Source organism: Vulpes vulpes, chromosome 3 (assembly GCF_048418805.1).
Source record: "Vulpes vulpes isolate BD-2025 chromosome 3, VulVul3, whole genome shotgun sequence".
Classification (NCBI taxonomy): domain Eukaryota; kingdom Metazoa; phylum Chordata; class Mammalia; order Carnivora; family Canidae; genus Vulpes; species Vulpes vulpes.
This window is the reverse complement of record NC_132782.1, coordinates 83,998,555-84,017,241: the sequence shown is the minus strand read 5'-3', so window position 1 is coordinate 84,017,241 and position 18,687 is coordinate 83,998,555. Positions and strand designations below refer to the sequence as shown.

Genomic DNA, 18,687 nt, shown 5'->3' with positions numbered 1-18,687 from the left:
TCGGACCGAGAGAAATTGCTCTTAAAGGACCAGCCTACGCGCGTCCTTTTGTTCCGGGGCCGCAGGGCGGGGCAGGCCCAAGTTTCGCTGTCTCCTTGCAGACTCTCCAACCACCATGATCTCCCAGTTCTTCATTCTGTCTTCCAAAGGGGACCCGCTCATCTACAAGGATTGTATCCTTGACCTGCGGGGCGGGAGGCCTGGGTGGGAGTAGTGCCCTAGAGCCCGCCCGTGTCGCCGACTCCTTAGCTGTCCTTCCACCCGGTCAGTCCGCGGGGACAGTGGCGGTCGGGATGTGGCCGAGCTCTTCTACCGGAAGCTGACGGGACTGCCTGGAGATGAGTCCCCGGTTGTCATGGTAACCTGCGGCGGGGCTTGGGGTAGGCTCCCGGAGGGCTGGGGGGCGCCTCCTTCCTCCCAGGACCGTTTTCCTGAGAGCTGCCGCTGGGGGGGCGCGGGCGGGGCGGGGGGTACATTCTGCCAAATAATCCGAGCGACAGTTTCTGGAGCGCTAACACTCTACGGGGCGCAGCTCCGCCAGTCCGGGGTAGGTACCAGGGCCACTTCCACTTCCACATTAGGCAGCTGGGTCCCGGGGCGGGGGCGAGGTTCCTGGCTCGCCCCAAGGCCCACCGCTAGCAAGTCTCGCGGGGCCTTAATCACATCTCTTCCTAACGCTCTCTTCCTCGCCTCCGCCTCAGCACCACGATGACCGTCATTTCATTCACATCAGACACAGCGGCCTCTATTTGGTAGCCACGACTTCAGAAAACATTTCTCCCTTCAGCCTTCTAGAGCTGCTCTCCCGGTGAGGAGGGCAGGGCTGGGCACCTGGGCGCGGGGATACGACCAAAGAAGGGTATGCACACACAGCCCTGTTTTCTCAGGTTGGCCACTCTCCTGGGCGACTACTGTGGCTCCTTGAGTGAGGGGACCATCTCCCGAAACGTGGCTCTTGTCTACGAACTCCTGGATGAAGTGCTGGTGAGGGCCAGGGGTCTCCCCCAAGTGCCCAGTGCCCTGCAAATGTGGGCTGGGGTGGGAAAACTAAGTCCATTCACTTTCACCTTTTTCCTCCACTCACCACCCAAAGGCTGTCCTTCCTCTGCCCACAGGACTATGGCTATGTGCAGACCACATCCATGGAGATGCTGAGGAACTTCATCCAGACGGAGGCTGTGGTCAGCAAGCCCTTCAGCCTCTTTGACCTCAGCAGCGTTGGCTTGGTTAGTTGAGGGAAATAGGAGGAGGAGGGCTGGTGGGTACTGTGAAGCCTGAAGATCATAGCTTTGGGTGCTTTCCAGTTTGGGGCTGAGACACAGCAGAGCAAAGTGGCCCCCAGCACTGCAGCCAGCCGCCCGGTCCTGGCCAGCCGCTCTGACCAGGTGAGCAGGGGCGTGATGGATTCAGATCCTCTGATTTTTCTTCTGGGACACGAGAGACCAAGAGCCTGGTATTCCTCAAATGTGGATAATCCCTTTCCTTACCTGTGTGTCCCCACCCCCCCGGGGACTAGGACTCCACTGCCCTGTCCCTTCTGCCTGTCCACTTTAGAACACAGGCTGTTCAGCCTCCAAGTGTCCACATCCGTTCTCTTCCTCAGAGCCAGAAGAATGAAGTGTTTTTGGATGTGGTTGAGAGGCTGTCTGTGCTGATAGCATCTAATGTAAGTTTGGGCCCCCAAGTCTGGAACTGAGGACAGATGGCACTTGGGAAATGTTTTGGGAGCAGGGGCTGTGTCACCTGGGGATTGACCTCTGTGACATTCTTAGGGCTCACTGCTGAAGGTAGACGTGCAGGGAGAGATCCGGCTCAAGAGCTTTCTTCCCAGTGGCTCTGGTGAGAAGTCTGCAGGCTTGACCCAGGGCAGGGCTTGGGACAGGCTCCTCGGTGCTGTATATGGTGGTATCTGGCAGCCTTTTCTGACATTCTTTCCTCTGACAGAGATGCGCATTGGCCTGACAGAAGAATTTTGTGTGGGGAAGTCAGAACTGAGAGGTGAGAAGTAGGTCTTGCTCTCCTCCATAGAGGTCACCGCCAGAAGTTGTTTGGAACACAGACAGGTTCTCCCCCGCCTCTCCCCTGGCTGTTCACCCCTCCCATGATGTGGGTTCGAGGAGGAGACTTTCTCTCCTTCCAGGTTATGGACCTGGAATCCGGGTGGACGAGGTCTCATTTCACAGCTCGGTGCTTCTGGAAGAGTTTGAGTCTCATCGAATTCTGCGCTTGCAGCCACCTCAGGGCGAGGTCAGGATTGGGCTGGCCTAGTATGTTCTGTCCACCACGGGGAAGGGAGGCAGTTCAGGGGTGAGGAGACCAAACTGATCTCCGTTCCTATCTGGTCTCAGCTGACAGTGATGCGGTACCAACTCTCAGACGACCTCCCCTCCCCGCTCCCCTTCAGGCTCTTTCCCTCTGTGCAGTGGGACCGAGGCTCAGGCAGGTGAGACCACTTCCCTGTCCTGGAACTGCTCTGAAGTCTAAGCTGATACAGAGATGTTCCCCAGACTCATTGTGGAGGAGGGGTGGTAATAGGGCCAAAGTCAGAAAAAGATGCCCTCCTGGCACAGGGACTCAGCCCTTAGTGGATTCACTGCTTGGGACATGACCCACCCAGCATGGAGGCGCTGGGCAGGGATGGTGAGCTGCCAGTGCATAACAGTACTGTGCCCTTTTACCCAGGCTCCAGGTTTACCTGAAGTTACGATGTGACCTGCCCCCAAAGAGGTATGAGTGGGGGTTGGCCAAGCCTGGTTCTGTTCTGTGGGGTGGGACACAGGGCTCACATATGTTTTACTCCCGCCTGCAGATGCATCCACTGGAATCTTGTTCAGTTAGAGGCAGGAGGGCTCGGGAAGAGGATGGGGCAGCACTGTGCTGAGCCCCAGCTGTGACATTAAGAGTGGGAACGAGTCCCTGCCTTCCAGGGGCTGACTCTCTTCCTTTTTCCTTTGTAGCCAAGCTCTCAATGTCAGGCTGCACCTTCCCTTGCCACGAGGGGTGGTCAGGTTAGTGGGTGAGCCACGGAGTGGACCGGGGAGGTAGGGAGTTGGCTTGCCTCATGAAGGCTGGGGCTGAGTGCAGTGCCTGTCTCCTTCAAACTGCAGCCTGTCCCAGGAGCTGAGCGGCCCTGAGCAGAAAGCAGAGCTGGGGGAGGGAGCACTTCGCTGGGACCTGCCTCGGGTTCAAGGTGGCTCCCAGCTGTCGGGCCTCTTCCAGGTACAAGATGCTGACTTTCTAAGACCCTCTCTTCCACCCCACATTAAGCCCCAGCCTGTCCCTCCTCACGGTGAGCCTCCCTGGCCTCTGTCCCTTACAGATGGATGTTCCAGGCCTCCCTGGGCCTCCTGGCCAGGGACACTCTACCACAGCCCCTCTGGGCCTGGGCCCCGCCAGCCTCTCTTTTGAACTTCCCCGGCACACGTGCTCAGGCCTCCAGGTTCGCTTCCTCAGGCTGGCATTCAGACCCTGTGGCAGCACCAGCCCCCACAAGTGGGTGCGACACTTGAGCCACAGCGATGCTTATGTCATCCGGATCTGAGGCTCTCCAGATGGGGACATGGGCAGCAAACATGGTAGTCCGTGGAATGGAGGATGATGGTGTTTTTTCTCCCCTTCTGGCCTGTGGCTACAGACCTGGCCGAAGAGTCCTGAGAGGCCAGGAGACCAGTCCTGGTCCACAAGTTTGACCTTCCTGTGGTACCTGACACAGGAAGGGACGAGGTGGATCAGAACTTACAAATCAAACTTTTATTCTGAGGAACTGGCTGTACAATATCTAAAAAATAATAATAATAATAATAATAATAACATGGAGGAAGCAAACTATTACTTCCACCCAGCATATATATATGTGTGTGTGTATGTGGGAGAGAGAGAGAGAGAGAGTTGGGGACAGAAGGCTGGCAGATGTGTGACAGCATTAAGGCGCAGGCTGAGGAGAGCTAGATCCAGGGGGCTGGGAGCCATTAGCTTTTGGAGTCCCGGGAGCTGGAGGGGGGCTATCCCCAGCTTCCTGTTTCCCCCCACACAGGGCACTGCCCCCAAGCGGGGAGGGGGCCGAGGATGGGGGCGGAGCTGGGGAAGGATGGGAGGTGGGGCCCCCTTTGCCCTCCCCTGTAGGGGGAAGAGAGACCACGATGTACTTCTGGACACTGCCGGGACCAGAGGGCGCAGTGCTGGGGGGCGCAGTGGTGGCCGTGGAGACCAGCTTGACGATAGGCTGCACGCTGGGGACCGTGGTGGTGACAGGAGAGGTAGTAGTAGAGCCTGAGCCGGGGGCTGAGGTGCTGAGGGACAGGACCTGGGGGTAGAAAGAAAAGACACTGCATGGGGGAGGATACACCTGCTCCAGAGGAACAGCTGATGATAGCTGAGGTCCTTAGGAGCCTAGAAGCTGCTGCTAACTTGAGCGCCATGCTCAGGACAAGCAGCCATGGCCTTGTGGGCCTTCTCGAAATGCCCCTTCTGGCTCCTTTCTCTGGGCACAGAGGGAACTGGGTACTTGGAGGTAACCCTGGTCATGCTCCCCACCCTCCCTGGTCCCACATGGTTCCTAGTACCTGCTGCGTGGATGAGGCGCTGGAGGATGACGACATCACAATAAACTTGGTTGGGGGAGGAGAAGGCTGAGGCGGGGCAGTAGCTCGTGCAGACACCAGTGTCTGCACAGGCAATGCAATGGAGCCGGGGACCTTCAGCAAGCCAGGGGTTCGAGGGCCTGGTTGAGGGGCCTGTGAGAGGGTCAGAGTGGGCCGGGGCTGCAAGAAGAAAGCATCAAGGTCTAAGAGCAAGGTAAGGCACCTGTTGCTGCTCCTTAGCAGGTCTCACTGGGATTGGGGAATCACACACTAAAGAGGGCCCAGACTCAGCCAACACTGCTCAGAGGACCCTGTGTTTTATAAAACCAAGCTTGTGTCTGTGAGTCCCTGCCCTGAAGGGAACCATGGCCCGGCCCCCCCTTCCTGCATGTTTCTCCACCAAACCCCTCCTACCCATCACTGACCTGAGTGATGGTCAGAGTGGTCCTATTGACCTGCTGAGCCTGCAGAGCAGCTTGGGCCCGGGCCTTGACAACATGGGAGCATAGGAGGGGCCCAAGGGACCCAAATTCTGCCCGATAAGCATCTTGATTGTCAGGTGGTAGGCGAAGCTTTGCCAGAACAGGGGCACAGTGCTTCTGCAGAGAAAGCAAAGGAAAGCCGGTAGGTGGAAAGGCTGGGACCCTCAGAAAGTGTGCCAGGGAAGGCTGAGAAAGGAAAGTGCCTGGTATTTCTGTGTGTCCCAGATGCCTGGGACAGCAGTGTGCTGAGAGGAAAACCCAAGCACCAACTGGTGTGATGGGGCAACCTGCTGAATACGCTGGTGGTTTTTAAGGGGTGGCTGGTCCATAGGGGGACACCTTGCACAGAATGGAGCACAGGGATGCAGAAACCTTGGGGGCAGCCCAGTCCAGGGAACATCATAGGCTGAGGGTTAAGACCTCTTACTTCTTTCTTATTCTCTTGGTGCCTTGGTCACCATCCGCCCAACAGTATTAAACTCTGAATATATGAGGCAAAAATGGGATGAGTGAATAAAAGACAAGCGATGCTGGCTGAACACTGTACCTCTGTGTGTGTAGGGGAAGGGTGGGAAGACGGGGGAGGGCAGGGAGGGAGGGGGGCTCCGGTCACCAGGAGGAGGCTCTGCACGTGGTCAGCTCCAATGCGGTCGATGTTGCTCAGGACAGGGCCATCCAGGACGCTGCGGATCCGTTCCCCTTCCTGCTGCAGCCGTGGCAGAATCAGAGTCTTAATCACCTGTTGGAAAGTAAGGGGAGAAGCCGGGAGCCTTGGATCACCACAGGGTCTCCCAGCGGGGGGCTCTTGCCCACTAGGCCCCAGGATACCCCAGTGCTTCCCGCCAAGCCAGGGCCTCACATCGTGTCCCAGCTCTGCCAGGCCTGCGATAGAGCCATAACGTGTGGTCCATGGAGTCTTCTCGTCCACCCAGCTCTGTAAAGGGGAAGGAAGAGAAATCTGGGTAAAGGGGCCCGAGAGGCTAAGTGTTAAGGACCAAGTCTCATGAACACGCTTTTGTTGTGGATCATTAAGACATTACAGATGTGGCCCAAGTTCCAGGTCCTATCCCTCTGCCCTGTGTTTTCAGTGTCCTTTTCTTTCACCACATGGACCCGCCTTTGGCTTGGCTGAAGCTCTTTGTCCTAGTCACCACCTTGGGATACAGATATGAAACTGTTTATGCTCCTCATTCTTTAGGATTTAATTATTTGAGGGAATGGGGTATAGAGGCAGAGGGAGAGAGAGAGAATCTCAAGCAGACTCCCTGCTGAGTGCAGAGCACCGAGACTCGATCCCACAATCCTGAGGTCATGACCTGAACTGAAATCAAGAGCCAGACACCCCACCAACTGAGCCCCGCAAGGACCCCTGTACCCCTCATTCTCACTCACCTTGGTGAAGGTCTTAGTGATACGGGACTGGATGTTGTTCGTGGTTGTGCTGAAATGCTTACAGATCTGGGCCACGAGGCGGGCAGCAAAGTCCCGGAGTGCCCAGTGATTGTCCACATCTGGTCGCAGGCATAGCTGTCTGCTCACAATGCACGTCATCACAGCTGGAATCAGCTCATGCACCTAGGCGAGAAGTGGCAATTTGGCTAATTCTGATAAATGGCTTCCTATTGGTGGCAGCAAGGTGCCCCGACCCTGGATGGAAAGGTGGGTGGGCAGGACCGCTCACATATTTTTCTAGATACAGAGTGGGGTTGTCCATCAGGGCCTTCACCATGCGCATCAGGTAGATGAGCAGGGCCAGGTTGTTCTGCACCACATTCACACGGACCTGTGGGAGGGAGGCAAGGGGGCAATGAGACCCTCGGAGGAGCTCCCCCACTTCCCTCTCCCTGCCCAGAGCCCCCTCCTGGGTCCTGGCCATCTGCATCCTCTCACCCCCTCAGAGATGAAGGTGCTAAACCGTGGCAGCATCTGATAGAGCCCCGGGTCTGTTGCAATGCTCTGCAGTGCCTCCTGCAGGAGAAGGAGTGAGTGACGGGGCAGACAATCAGGAAGGGATTCGTGGGACTTCCAGGAGAAGGAACCCCAGGGTAAAAACAGGTGGTCAGTGGGGCCTCACCGCTCTCTTGGCCTCACAGGAGCCCACACAGGCTTCAGTGATCTCCTTGTAGTACAGCTGCTGTTCCACAGACAACTCGTGGATACTTCGTGGCTTCAGCCGCAAAGGGGCCCCCTCCAGCAGGGGCGGCGCCTTCTTCTCTTTCCCTGTGTGAATTGGGAAGACAGGTTTAAAAACAAAAGCTCCAGGAGAGGCTTCAGACTAGACAAACCTACCCAGTGAGACCTGGGGCCCGGCTCCTCTCAGATTTCTTAATCTCCACCTGGGCCTTTTGGCCCTCATTCCTTGCCCACATCTCAGCCACCTCACAGGTGGCCATCTGGATTTAGGCCAGGAGCCAGGAGAGGCCTGGCCTAGCAGTACTGACCTTTGCCATCAGCTGGAGCAGCCCCTTGAGCTTTCCCTTTCAAGGGTCCGTCTTCCTCCTGGCCTGGCTTTGCTGACTTCAGGGGTTCCGTGGCCTCAGCCTTTTGCTGCTCTTTGGGAGCTGGTGGCAAAGCAGTCACAGCAGGGGTGATGAAAGTGGCAGGGGATGGAAAGGAAGGAGACGGGAGGGGAGGGGAGATAGAGAGAGGGGGACTCTGGGCATGGACAAGATTACCTGGGGGTGGATTCTCCGGGATAGCTGGCTGGCAGCCTTCAATGCTCAGCCAATGAGCTGCAAGGAAAGAAGGTGTCAAGTTCAAGTGCTGGACAAGGACCCTAAGGAGTCACTCCATCCTAGGAATTTGTTTTCCATCCTGTTCCCACTTCCTGCAACTTGCCAGTGATCTCAGAGTTTCCCTCCTCCCAGCCACCTTGCTCTCCCCATCCCCAACCTTTGAGGCAGACGTCCAGGGGCACCCGGGGCAGAGGGGTATTGATGATGTCGCTCAGGTCAACCTCCTTCTCCTCGTAGAAGTAAAGCTCCCGGCCCCCGCCAGACGCAAAACGGAAAGGAATGAACTCCTGAGCGTGGAAGCCATACAGTGGCTGTATCAGGAAAGAGAGAGACACTGGGATGATAGGGAGCCTGAGGATGAATGGCTGATGGCAAATGCAGTATCTAGGAGGATGGATCTCACCATCCGGCCCCTCCACCTCCCCCCAACCTCAGTCCCATGTGTCCCCATCACCTCGACGTTCTTCAGCTTCAGCGCATAGTCAATGTCACTGGTGGTAAGCTTCTGCCGCTTCCCCATGTGCATGAACTTCAAGGCATCCTGGGGGTGGGAGACAGAAGGACCTAAGTCTGACAGCTTGAGGAAGGGGGCCCCGACAGCATATGGATATGATGCAGGGCTGGGGAGGCAGGTCAGGCTACCTGGGCAATCTCCTTGATGCGGTAGCTGACCTCATCGGTCAGCAGCTGGCAGGTCTCCTCCTGAATCTGTGCGATCCCCATCGACTCAGCCACCACCTTCATCGACTCCGAGGGCAGGACCGTATTGCTAAGCTTCAGCTTCTTCTCCTCAGCCATTCTGGAGCCCCTCTTGCCCTCCTCCAGAGAGTGGTACCCCAGGGTGGAGAGATGGAGACCCTGGCAGGGAGATGGGATAGGCAGAAGAGATTAAAAAAAAAAGAAAGGAAAAGAAATGTGAGTCAGCAGCGGGTGTAACAGAAGCAGGTGGCAAGCCGATCCAGTTCAACACAATGTGCTGAGCTCTGATTCTGTGCTGGGCGCCGTGCACAGTAGAATAGACATGGCCTCAATTGAAATCCTGGCCCTAGACTCCATAGCTGGTTACCTGAGCCAAGTACTTCCATTCTCCCAGCTCTGGGTTTCTTTCCCGTATGTGGAATGTGGAAAGGCCTTGTTTCCAAAGGTTGCTTCTTGTATACCTTCATCTCTCCTACCTCTTCTTGTACCATTATTTGTGCTTGATGCAAACGCAGTCACAGTTAAATACAACACTCCCACTTGGAGCCTATACACCCGTACAACTAAACATGATGCAAAAACCTACAACCATCCCAAACAGTTCTCACTTTACACTTGTAGCTGTGAACCTCCAATGGTTCCCCACACACTGCCGGACAATCATACCACACCCCCATGTACCCCATCTCTCTCTGTCCTAAGTGACATCTCCTCTCCCCCTCCCTTCAGGCCATCAGAAGAGACCTCAACAGACTCTCACATTCACCAACCTAACAGCACTGGCACCCACATCCTCTGCCTTCTCACCTCTTTAGATATTTTTAAGTAGGCTCCATGCCCAGCACAGAGCCTACTACATGACTTGAACTCACCACTCTGAGATCAAAACAGGAGCTAAGATCAAGAGTCAGATGCTTGGGATCCCTGGGTGGCTCAGTGGTTGAGCACCTGCCTTTGGCCCAGGGCGTGATCCCAGGGTCCTGGGATTGAGTCCCGCATCAGGCTCCCTGCATGGAGCCTGCTTCTCCCTCTGCCTGTGTCTCTGCCTCTCTCGCTCTCTCTCATGCATGAATAAATAAAATCTTTAAAAAAAAAAGTTGGATGCTTCACCGCCCAGGCACTCTCACCTGTTACTTTAGAGAAGGTGCTCCAGCCCCTCACCAACTCCAACACTGCTTCCATCTCCCTGCACCACCAAGTTTTCAACCTAAGGAATTAGTCATTTCTACCAGCCTACAAAATGCAGTTATTCCTCCCATCTTAAGAATACAAAATGGTGGTCTATGCATACAATGAAAGTTTTCAGCCTTAAAAAGGAAGATTCCAATGCATGCTACACCATGGAAGAACTTTGAGGACATTATGCTGAGTGAAATAAGGCAGCCACAAAAGGACAAATGGTGTCTGATTCCAATTATATGAGGTTCCTAGAGGAGCCAAATTCATAGGTTCTGAAAGTGGAACTGGGTTGGGCCCAGCCGAGGGAAGAATCAGGAGTTAGTGTTTGATGGCAACTGAGTTTCAGTTTTATAACATGAGTAATTCTGGAAGGAGGGATGGTGTGATGGTTGTATAACAATGTGAACACATTTAATCTCACTAAACTGTACGCCTCACATGATTTAGAATGGTGAGCTTATGTGTATTTCACCACAATTACAAATATAAAACAGTATTTTCTTCATTTTTCTTTCTCTCCAACATATACCCTGTTTTCGGCTCCTCCTTGGAACCACACTCCCTCAAAGAGTTATCTTAACTTTCTAATTCCTTTCCTCTCCTCTCACACCTACTTCAAGCTGGCTTTTGACACCACCAGTTCCCTGAAACTGCTCAAGGTCACGATTGACTCCACATTGCCCAACCCAAGGTCCATGGTCCATTGTCATCATACCTGACCTACCAGCAGCACACACTATAGCTACCTACTCCCTTTTGAAAACTCGACTCCATTGTCTTCTCCTGGCCTTTCCTCCTACCTCACTGGCCACCCTCCTCTTGGTTTCCTTGAGCAGTTTTTCCTCTTCTCATGGCCTTATGCTGGAGCATCCTGGGCTTGGTCTTTGGTGTTCTTCTGTAGCTACACTTATTCCCTTGTGATGTCAACTACCCTCAATTTTCAATATTGCTTATAGGCCGATGGTGGCCAAGTTTATATCCTCAGCCCAGAACCTTCTTCCTAACACCATATTTGTATATTAAACTGTCGACTTAAAATCTCTTCTACAACTGAACTCCTGATCTCCTGCTCCCCACCTGCTCCAGTTTTCTTCATCTTCACAGCAAAGCCATCTACCCAGGCACTCTCTTCATTGAGCCCTCACATTGGCCAGGTGATCCAACCCGATTCCTCTGTTCCCACTGCATAGCCAAGTCACCATTACCTCCTACCTGGCTAACTTCTAGGGTCTCCCGACAAGGTCTTCCTGCGTCCACCCTTGCTCCCCACATCTATCCCAACATAGCAGCCAGAGTGATTCCATCAAAATATAAATCAGATTGGGTCATTTCTCTGGTCAAAACCCTATAATGCCTCCCCGTATACCACAGAGTAAAATCGAAAATCCTGATTACAGCCTCTAAGGCCTTTCACAATTTGCCCTCACCTCATTACATCTCTGATCTGCTTTCCTTCCTTTCTCCACACTGATCCAGCTCCACTGTCCTCCTGCTATTCAAACCTCACAGACAAGCTTTTGATTTAAGGCTTTGCTCTCTTCTTTCTGCCTGGAATGCTCTGCCCCAGATGCCAGCTTGGCTGCTCATTCCTATCACCCTACTTACCACCACACTCCAACCCCACTCTGCTTTCTCTCCCCATGACATTTAACATCTGCTAATGTATACCGTATCATTCCTAATTGTCTATCACCACCACATCTTCCTTTTCCACCCCCTACTGTGTGGACAGAAATCTGTTATGCTCACCCGTTGGTGATACAGGATCCCACACTGGTGCCTGAGCCACTGTACTGAGTAAATAATTTGTTGAATAAATCAGTGAATTATAAGGCTTAGAGATGCAGGTGCTCAATAAATACGCGGTACCACTACTATCAAGATGAACAAGATTTAGGCCCAAGCTTGGGACCTGCTTTGTGGCCAAAAGGAGAGTGGCTCGCTTGACGTTGGCGTTAGGAAGACTAGTGTCCAAAGTGTTTAGGACTGACTGCGGGGCGCTGACGGAGGCGTGCTGGAGGCGCGAGCACGGGGACGAAAGGGTTTGGTCTCCTCGTCCCGTTGTTTCGTGTTCCGGGAACACATTTATCCAACATGTACTCCGTGCCTGGCGCTGGGTATACAGAACGCTGTCGTGTCCCAGGTCACTGACGAGTTCTTACCCTTCAACACCCTCCATACCCTCTGCCAGTAACGGCTCACAAAACACAGTACGACCTCAGGAGCCCTCAGGTCAGCGGAGTCGGCAGGAAAGCTTCACAGAAGAGGGTTAACTTGAGCTAGATGTGGGTGTATTCGATTCCCCGGCAAGGAAGAGCCGAGTCCCCCAAGCAATGGGGTAGCGCGGGGAAGAAGGCACGGAGAGCCCACCTCATCCCCCCAACATCCTTCAATGCAAAGACACATGCACACACGGAGTCCCCACGCGCACGGACACACAACCCACCGTCCTCCTCCAGGTTCCCACATAGGCCCTTCAAAGGGCCCACTCCGGGGAAGCACTCAGACCCACCCCCTCCAGCCGAACGCCCCACGCAGGAAAAGTCTCTCACCGCCGCCAAAGCGCCGCTCACCCGGCGCTCGGCGCCATCTTGGCCCCGCCCCCTCTCGGGAGCAGGTCCTGGCAGAGAAGGAGAGGGAGTCACTGCCCCTTCCCGAGCTGCAATGAGTCTCCTACGCTCACGGCCTGAAGTGGTATAAACAAATGAGTTTTTCTGTCTACGAGCAAGGAGCACACCCTCCTGCTGAAATTACTGCAGTTTATTCTTTCACTACCCAGCGGCCAGGACCCAGGAGGCGCCACAAAACCCGAGGCGGGATTGCGGGCAGCGCTACGAGGCCCCACCCCCTTCCGAACCGGGACTGCGCGTGCGCATCTCAAGCCTGACTGGGTGGACATTCCCTCCGACCCCTTCGGAATTTAAAGGGCCCGTTGCCTTCACGAAGTTGGTTTGAAGCTAGGGCTTGTTGGTGTTGACAGCACTTTATCATGGGACCGGTACGGTTGGGAATGCTGCTTTTCATTTTGGTTGTGTACGGCGCTTGGGTTGGGACGTCGAAGGAGGACGATGACACAGAACGCTTGCCCAGCAAATGCGAAGGTATCTAAAGGGAATGGCTCCTATTTGCCTCTCTGCCCATCTCTTCAGTCTGGGCCGGACCAAATGGACCATGATGGGTGGATCGCTCGATCTCCTTTTAGACCTGAGGGAGGTTCTGGTGGAGCCTGGCGGAATTCGAAGGGCGGGGGGTGGAGAGGAAAGGAGCACATAGCGCTATCCCACAACTGTGACACTACAATTCCCATGAGACATCCAGAGGAAGTACACTTTTTTCTTGCTAGCATAGCCCCAAGCGATCTGTGGGAATTGTAGTTGAGAGACTCTGTGCCCCGGATCACCCACTCTACTGAGCATCTTAAGTGTGTTTCCCCCATGACACTAAACTTAAATCTGGGGAGCCTGCAGGAGGGGGGTGTGAGGCTCATACCTGTGGATATCCTCTGCTCCACCCATGCAGCGACGCTCTCAAATTACAGGCCCCACGCTCTCCTGGGGAGGGCTTGGGGGTACGTGAATAAGCCCCTGAAGCTCATAAAGAGGCGGCCACATAAGTGGAGGAGGTTCCCCTTACGTTTGAGGCTTTGCAGAGGGTGTGTACTTTCGGATTTTACTGTGAGCAGCATCTTCTGTGGCTGCATGAGGGCGGTGATGGGGCGGGGGGGGGGGGGGGGGGGGGGGCAGCTGAGAAGAAACACTTCAGAGTTGGGCCATTGAGTGCCCTGGCTCCCTAGTGTGTTTCCTGACTTTAATTCTTCCCTGGATTCTTCTTCCCTTCACCCTGCTCCACCCTGCATGACCTGAGCCTAACTTCACCTCTCCTCCTGTCACTCACTACTTCTATAGGCCCAGTCCTGTCAGTCTTCTCTGTAACACCTCTGCAGGCCTCCCACTGTGGTTAGAATACACCCATTTTTGGCACAGCATCTAAGTCTCTTTGTTGTATGGCGTCCACCTCTCTCACATTTCTGTACCTCAGCTCCCATCCTCCATGTGCGCATCCGTCAGCCACACTGAACTCAGCTATCACTGAGCCTGCCTTATCCTCTTGCACCTCTTTACCTTAGTACACTGTTTTTCCCTCTGCCTGGAAAAACCCTCTCCCTTCTGTATTTGGTTCTTAAAGACTTAGTTGAGATGTCAATTTCTTTGGAAGCCTTCTTCCTTTGTCACCTCCCACTATATTGTAAGCCCTTGGAGGGAAGGAGTACCTGTGTCTCTGAAGTCCTCGCATAGTGCCTGGAACATTTTAGGCACTTTTGTTACTTGCTCTGGGTTTACTTTGCTTGGCACTTCTGTATAGGCCATTCCCTTTCCTGGGACCCACCTCAGGGCAGGTCAGGTGCTAGTTGCTGGAAGACAGTGGTGGAACATATGCAATGCTCATCCTTAAGGGAATCACAAGCTAGCAGGAAGTCAAATGACCATTGAATGAATTTTGCATTTCCTCAAGAGATTAAATCTCTATTAACCTCTAGCATAGAGCCCATCATACCACACTGTCATTCATTTTTTATCTGTCCCCAACTACATCAGCAATGTCCCGTGAATAGGAATTATGGGCCTTATTGGTCTCGTGTATATAGGAGCTCAATACATAACTGCAGAATAAAAGCAAACAGTTACACAGTGTTCACTATATGCTAGGTACTATTCGAGGGGCTTTACATTGGTTGATTTACTTAATCCTCACCACACCCCTACAAAGGAGGTTCTACTACATTGTTATCTCCATTTTAGAGATGAAGAAACCAAGGCACAGCAGAATTGCCCCACAGCTATTAAGTGGCTGAGTCAGGGGATTCTAACCTAGCCAGTCAGGCTCTGGTCTGCACTTGTAACCATTAGGCTCTGCTGCTTTTGCTCATCTACAGAATGAGTTGCTGGAATATTTGTTTGTCTTTCACATCCTTTTGGACATGTAGTGTGTAAGTTGCTGAGCCTGGAGCTACAGGAAGAGCTGAGTCGCACTGGCCGATCTCGAGAAGTGCTGGAACTGGGGCAGGTGCTAGACACAGGCAAGAGAAAGAGACACGTCCCTTACAGTGTTTCGTGAGTTCTTGGTGCTCCTCTACCTTCCAACCCCTGGGGGAGCCCTGGGAGCTCCTACAGCATCCAAGAAATCTTTGTTTCCCCTCCTCCCACAGAGAGACAAGGCTGGAAGAGGCCTTGGAGAATTTGTGTGAGAGGATCCTGGATTACAGTGTTCATGCTGAGCGCAAGGGTTCACTGAGATATGCCAAGGTCAGACTTTTCCCTAGAGCAGCCTTCCCCTTTACAGAAATGACAGGGATCCCTGGGACCCATCTCCCTCCAGTTCTGGAGTGTGTCCCCTCTCCATTGTTAGACTCCCTCATGTCACCCTCATGGAGCCCACCTCTCAGTCCCTGGTAGTTGACAGTGCTGCTGTGGCAGAAAGGGGAAGGGGGGTGGGTGGGGCAGTGAGCTGGGCTGATCCCAAATTCCTGTCTCTCAGGGTCAGAGTCAGACCATGGCAACACTGAAAGGTCTGGTGCAGAAGGGGGTGAAGGTGGATCTGGGGATCCCTCTGGAGCTGTGGGACGAGCCCAGTGTGGAAGTCACATTCCTCAAGAAGCAGGTAGGGCAATGAGAAAGGAACCTGATGGGAGACCTAGATTCTTGGGAGGTCCACCTGAGCACAGAGAAGGGGGCAGAGTGAGGACCCTGTCATTGACTGAGCATTATTACAGGAGTAATAATGGAGGCTAATAATATCTATGACCACATACTGAGCACCTACTATGTGCCAGACTTGGGCCGCATACTTTCCAGCTGCTGCCTCATTTTACCCTCAAAACAACCTCATGTGGTAGGTACTGTTACCATTTCCCATTTTTTAGGCAAGGGGCTGAGACACAGAGTTTAATAGCCTACTTGGCAGAACAGGTTCTAGTAAATGTTTGTTGAATGAATAAGGATCACACATCTAGTAAGCCAAGTTTAGTCTCCTGGCTACCTGTTTCTCCAAGGTGGGGTGGGCAGACAGGAGTGAAGAGGGGAGGGTTTCCAAAGCACAGCAGTCTAGATTCCCTTCTGACCCTTCCACTTGATCAGTGTGAGACGATGCTGGAGGAGTTCGAAGATGTCGTAGGAGACTGGTACTTCCACCATCAGGACCAGCCCCTACAGCATTTTCTCTGTGAAGGTCATGTGCTCCCCCGTGCTGAAACTGGTAAGTGTGTGGGGCTGGCCCACTACCTGCCAGGCCACAACCTCCTCTACCTCCCAGAGTAATATCTAAATCGGTTTTTTGTTTGTTTGTTTTGGTTTGGTTTTTCATCTGTTATCACTTTATTTCAACTATTTGTCAACAGTAACACTGATATAGTTTGCAAATACACAAGACTGAATCGGTTTTTATCACCCAACCTAGCGTGTCTACAGGAAACTTGGACTGGAAAGGAAAAGATCACGGATGGGCAAGAGAAAACAGAAGGGGAAGAGCAAGATCAGGAGGAGGAGGAGGAAGAGGAAGAGATGATCAACACCCCAGGGCACTCCAAGCATGACCCAGAGGATCTTTGACCATTGCCTTTGAGTCCCCAGGAAGAGCAGGAATCATGGAGAAGAGCCTTCTGAAATCTAAGGTCCCCCTGCTCCACATAAGGGCGTATGTGTATGTGTGTGTAATCCCACCCCAGAGCTTATAGGTGTTCTCTCCTGTCTGGTCCCAGGCAGGATCCTGGTGGTGCAGCATGGCACAGCTATGGCAACAAAGGAAGGAGCAGTAGGTGGAAGGCCTGCTCCAACAGATGAGTCCTCTGCCTGCCATCTAGCCCCTTAAGTGTCAGGTGTGTGTGATGACGGCATTGAAGGCTTTCCCCTTTAAATCTCTCTAGGACTCCCCACCCCACCAAAGGTCAGTGAAGGCACTGGAGCTGAGAGTCTTGGGAGTCACTTTGCTCTCGGGGTCTGTTTTTTTAGACTTTAAAAACTCCAGCATGGACATTCATTCTCTCCGACCTATGCACACTGCCTGCGTCTAGGAGGCTACAAGCCAACAAACCGGAGAAGGGGACACTAAGGAGGAGCGATGTTAAGTTAGGTGGGGGTAGATATCTGTCTACTTAATACTGATTTCACTGAGGGCCCACCATGTAATTTTTACACATGTGCCAAATTTTCTAATCGCTAGTAAAAATATTTTTAAATATCAGCTGGGCCCGTAGTTTCAAACAGCTGCCCTGCACACGTCATACCTGGCCGATGTAGCAGCGCCCAGAGAATAGGGCCGCTGGGCGCCGGCTGTTAGACGCTAATGGTGCTTTGTAGTTTGCAGTCCAGGGAGGCTGGCAGGGGCCGGCGGGGCCGTGGGGGGAGGGCCGATAACTATTTAGGCGCGGGTCTGTGCAACCCCTCTCGGCTCATGCGGGAGAACGCACCGGAATTAAATAGCAGCGTGCGGCGGCGCCTCTCGGCCACCATACTTCGGGCTTACGGGAGCTCGCAGAGGACAAGATCTCGCGCGCTTTTCCGAGGGCCGATCTTCCCTTGGAGTGCGGCAAGGATTAGGAGTAGCGACGAGGCGACGTTCAAGGCCTGGGTCAGGATGAGGGAAATAAAGAGGATGCCCTTTGGGGGATGATGGGTGAGGACCTACCGCACGAAAAGTGTGGCGACGGCCGAAGACACCGAGGGACCGGCGGGTTCACGCTGAGGGGAAACTACGGAAGGGGGATACCATCTAAGGGTGCGAGGGGGGTGGCAGAGAACCGACTTGGAAGGTGGGGCGCCTGTGGGAACCCCAAGGCCCTGGACGGTCACCCACAGCCCCACTTCCCTTTTCCAGCTGTCCCGATCCTGCCATGAGCGGTCTAGTGCGGACCGAGCCGCTGCGCGGGGAGCCGCCCGTGCTGGTGCGCGGCGACCGCTACTCCGTGGTGGTCCTGCTGCAGGGCTACGCGGAGCCCGAGGGGGTAGACGACGCGGTCCGGGCGGACGGCTCCGTGACGCTCGTGCTGCCTCAGGCCTGGAGCTCAGCCTCCAGCCACCGAGAGGCCCCGCCCGAGGGCGGTGGGGCGAAAACCGCCCTGGAGGAGGCGGCCCGGGGGCCCATCCTCGTGGACACTGGGGGCCCCTGGGCTCAGGAGGCGCTCCTGGGGGCCCTGGCGGGACAGGGCGTGGCCCCCGGAGACGTGACTCTCGTGGTGGGCACCCACGGACACTCGGATCACATCGGGAACCTGGGGCTTTTTCCCACGGCGGCTCTGCTGGTCTCCCACGACTTCTGCCTCCCGGGGGGCCGCTACCTCCCCCATGGGCTGGGTGAGGAGCTGCCCCTGCGCCTGGGCCCGGGGCTCGAGGTGTGGGCCACGCCGGGCCATGGGGGCCAGCGGGACGTGAGTGTGGTGGTGGCGGGCACGGCCCTGGGCACCGTGGTGGTGGCGGGCGATGTGTTTGAACGCAGTGGAGACGAAGACTCATGGCAAGCGCTGAGCGAAGACCCGGTGGCCCAGGATCGCAGCCGTAAGAGGGTCCTAGGCATTGCGGATGTGGTCGTGCCTGGTCACGGAGCCCCCTTTAGGGTGATCAGGGAAGCCCCTCAGCCAAGGAACTGACGTCCAGAAGGCCAGAGGAGTCCGGGGTGATCGATTCCAGCCCTTGCAAGAGGCGGGTTCCTAGCGAGAACAGTCATCGATATCACTGGTTCTGCAGCCAAATGAGGACCAAGCACTGGCTCAACTGTGTGCCACCTCTTGGGGCCTCCATAAAATGGAAGAATGTTCTTGAGGGTGTTATCCAAAATAAAAATAGGAAGCTGCGTGGAAAATCATGCAGCCCCAATGTAAATGTGCATCGTTAGTAGTAATAATCATGCAGATTTGGTAATTAGCAACTGCAACGGGGGGGGGGGGCACTTTGGCCAATTGCTTATTTCTCCTAAGAGGAAGGCTTGCTGCAAGAAGGTGCAGGGCATAGAAGTAATACCTTA

At 54.3% G+C, this 18,687-nt stretch overlaps 4 protein-coding genes across 9 annotated transcripts; 3 read left to right on the top strand and 1 right to left on the bottom strand.

Moving 5' to 3' along the window:
* Nucleotides 1-41: 41 nt before the first annotated feature.
* On the top strand, nt 42-3,846 carry AP4M1 (adaptor related protein complex 4 subunit mu 1). The gene is made up of 15 exons (XM_026019646.2): nt 42-173; nt 270-358; nt 702-808; nt 888-984; nt 1,116-1,226; nt 1,305-1,385; nt 1,604-1,666; nt 1,773-1,839; nt 1,945-1,998; nt 2,141-2,247; nt 2,349-2,443; nt 2,683-2,727; nt 2,958-3,008; nt 3,108-3,219; nt 3,320-3,846. The coding sequence occupies exons 1-15, from the start codon at nt 116-118 to the stop codon at nt 3,539-3,541; spliced, it is 1,359 nt and encodes a 452-aa protein (XP_025875431.1). The 5' UTR covers nt 42-115; the 3' UTR covers nt 3,542-3,846.
* Nucleotides 3,729-17,710, bottom strand: TAF6 (TATA-box binding protein associated factor 6). Of its 6 annotated transcripts, none has more exons than XM_026019639.2 (15): nt 16,955-17,710; nt 8,440-8,655; nt 8,252-8,338; nt 7,955-8,108; nt 7,738-7,794; nt 7,504-7,623; nt 7,137-7,282; nt 6,953-7,030; nt 6,744-6,845; nt 6,455-6,637; nt 5,922-5,996; nt 5,676-5,801; nt 5,006-5,179; nt 4,563-4,760; nt 3,729-4,303 (listed from the first exon to the last, which is right to left on the bottom strand). In XM_026019639.2, the coding sequence occupies exons 2-15, from the start codon at nt 8,593-8,595 to the stop codon at nt 3,923-3,925; spliced, it is 2,037 nt and encodes a 678-aa protein (XP_025875424.1). In that variant the 5' UTR covers nt 8,596-8,655; nt 16,955-17,710; the 3' UTR covers nt 3,729-3,922. The 6 variants fall into 6 exon arrangements, with proteins under 6 accessions (XP_025875424.1, XP_025875423.1, XP_072609135.1 ...); XM_026019638.2 differs by lacking the exon at nt 16,955-17,710 and adding an exon at nt 12,228-12,533; XM_072753034.1 differs by lacking the exon at nt 16,955-17,710 and adding an exon at nt 12,249-12,528.
* Nucleotides 12,529-16,911, top strand: CNPY4 (canopy FGF signaling regulator 4). Its single transcript, XM_026019648.2, has 6 exons — nt 12,529-12,776; nt 14,660-14,786; nt 14,882-14,978; nt 15,211-15,333; nt 15,810-15,927; nt 16,129-16,911. The coding sequence occupies exons 1-6, from the start codon at nt 12,665-12,667 to the stop codon at nt 16,278-16,280; spliced, it is 729 nt and encodes a 242-aa protein (XP_025875433.1). The 5' UTR covers nt 12,529-12,664; the 3' UTR covers nt 16,281-16,911.
* On the top strand, nt 17,561-18,545 carry MBLAC1 (metallo-beta-lactamase domain containing 1). The gene has a single exon (XM_026019647.2). The coding sequence runs from the start codon at nt 17,561-17,563 to the stop codon at nt 18,311-18,313; it is 753 nt and encodes a 250-aa protein (XP_025875432.1). The 3' UTR covers nt 18,314-18,545.
* The last annotated feature ends 142 nt before the right edge of the window (nt 18,546-18,687 follow it).

What these genes read in the sequence shown, in the direction of transcription:
- AP4M1 (XM_026019646.2), top strand. Translation starts at nt 116, where the DNA reads ATGATCTCCCAGTTCTTCATTCTGTCTTCCAAAGGGGACCCGCTCATC. An exon ending in CCCGCTCATCTACAAGGATT is followed by an intron (nt 174 to 269) that starts GTATCCTTGACC and finishes CCACCCGGTCAG; the next exon opens with TCCGCGGGGACAGTGGCGGT. An exon ending in AGCTGTCGGGCCTCTTCCAG is followed by an intron (nt 3,220 to 3,319) that starts GTACAAGATGCT and finishes TGTCCCTTACAG; the next exon opens with ATGGATGTTCCAGGCCTCCC.
- TAF6 (XM_026019639.2), bottom strand. Translation starts at nt 8,595, where the DNA reads ATGGCTGAGGAGAAGAAGCTGAAGCTTAGCAATACGGTCCTGCCCTCG. An exon ending in CCTGTGAGGCCAAGAGAGCG is followed by an intron (nt 7,031 to 7,136) that starts GTGAGGCCCCAC and finishes CTTCTCCTGCAG; the next exon opens with GAGGCACTGCAGAGCATTGC. An exon ending in CCACTCTGACCATCACTCAG is followed by an intron (nt 4,761 to 5,005) that starts GTCAGTGATGGG and finishes TTCTTCTTGCAG; the next exon opens with CCCCGGCCCACTCTGACCCT.
- CNPY4 (XM_026019648.2), top strand. Translation starts at nt 12,665, where the DNA reads ATGGGACCGGTACGGTTGGGAATGCTGCTTTTCATTTTGGTTGTGTAC. An exon ending in GTTCACTGAGATATGCCAAG is followed by an intron (nt 14,979 to 15,210) that starts GTCAGACTTTTC and finishes CCTGTCTCTCAG; the next exon opens with GGTCAGAGTCAGACCATGGC. An exon ending in GCTCCCCCGTGCTGAAACTG is followed by an intron (nt 15,928 to 16,128) that starts GTAAGTGTGTGG and finishes CACCCAACCTAG; the next exon opens with CGTGTCTACAGGAAACTTGG.
- MBLAC1 (XM_026019647.2), top strand. Translation starts at nt 17,561, where the DNA reads ATGAGCGGTCTAGTGCGGACCGAGCCGCTGCGCGGGGAGCCGCCCGTG.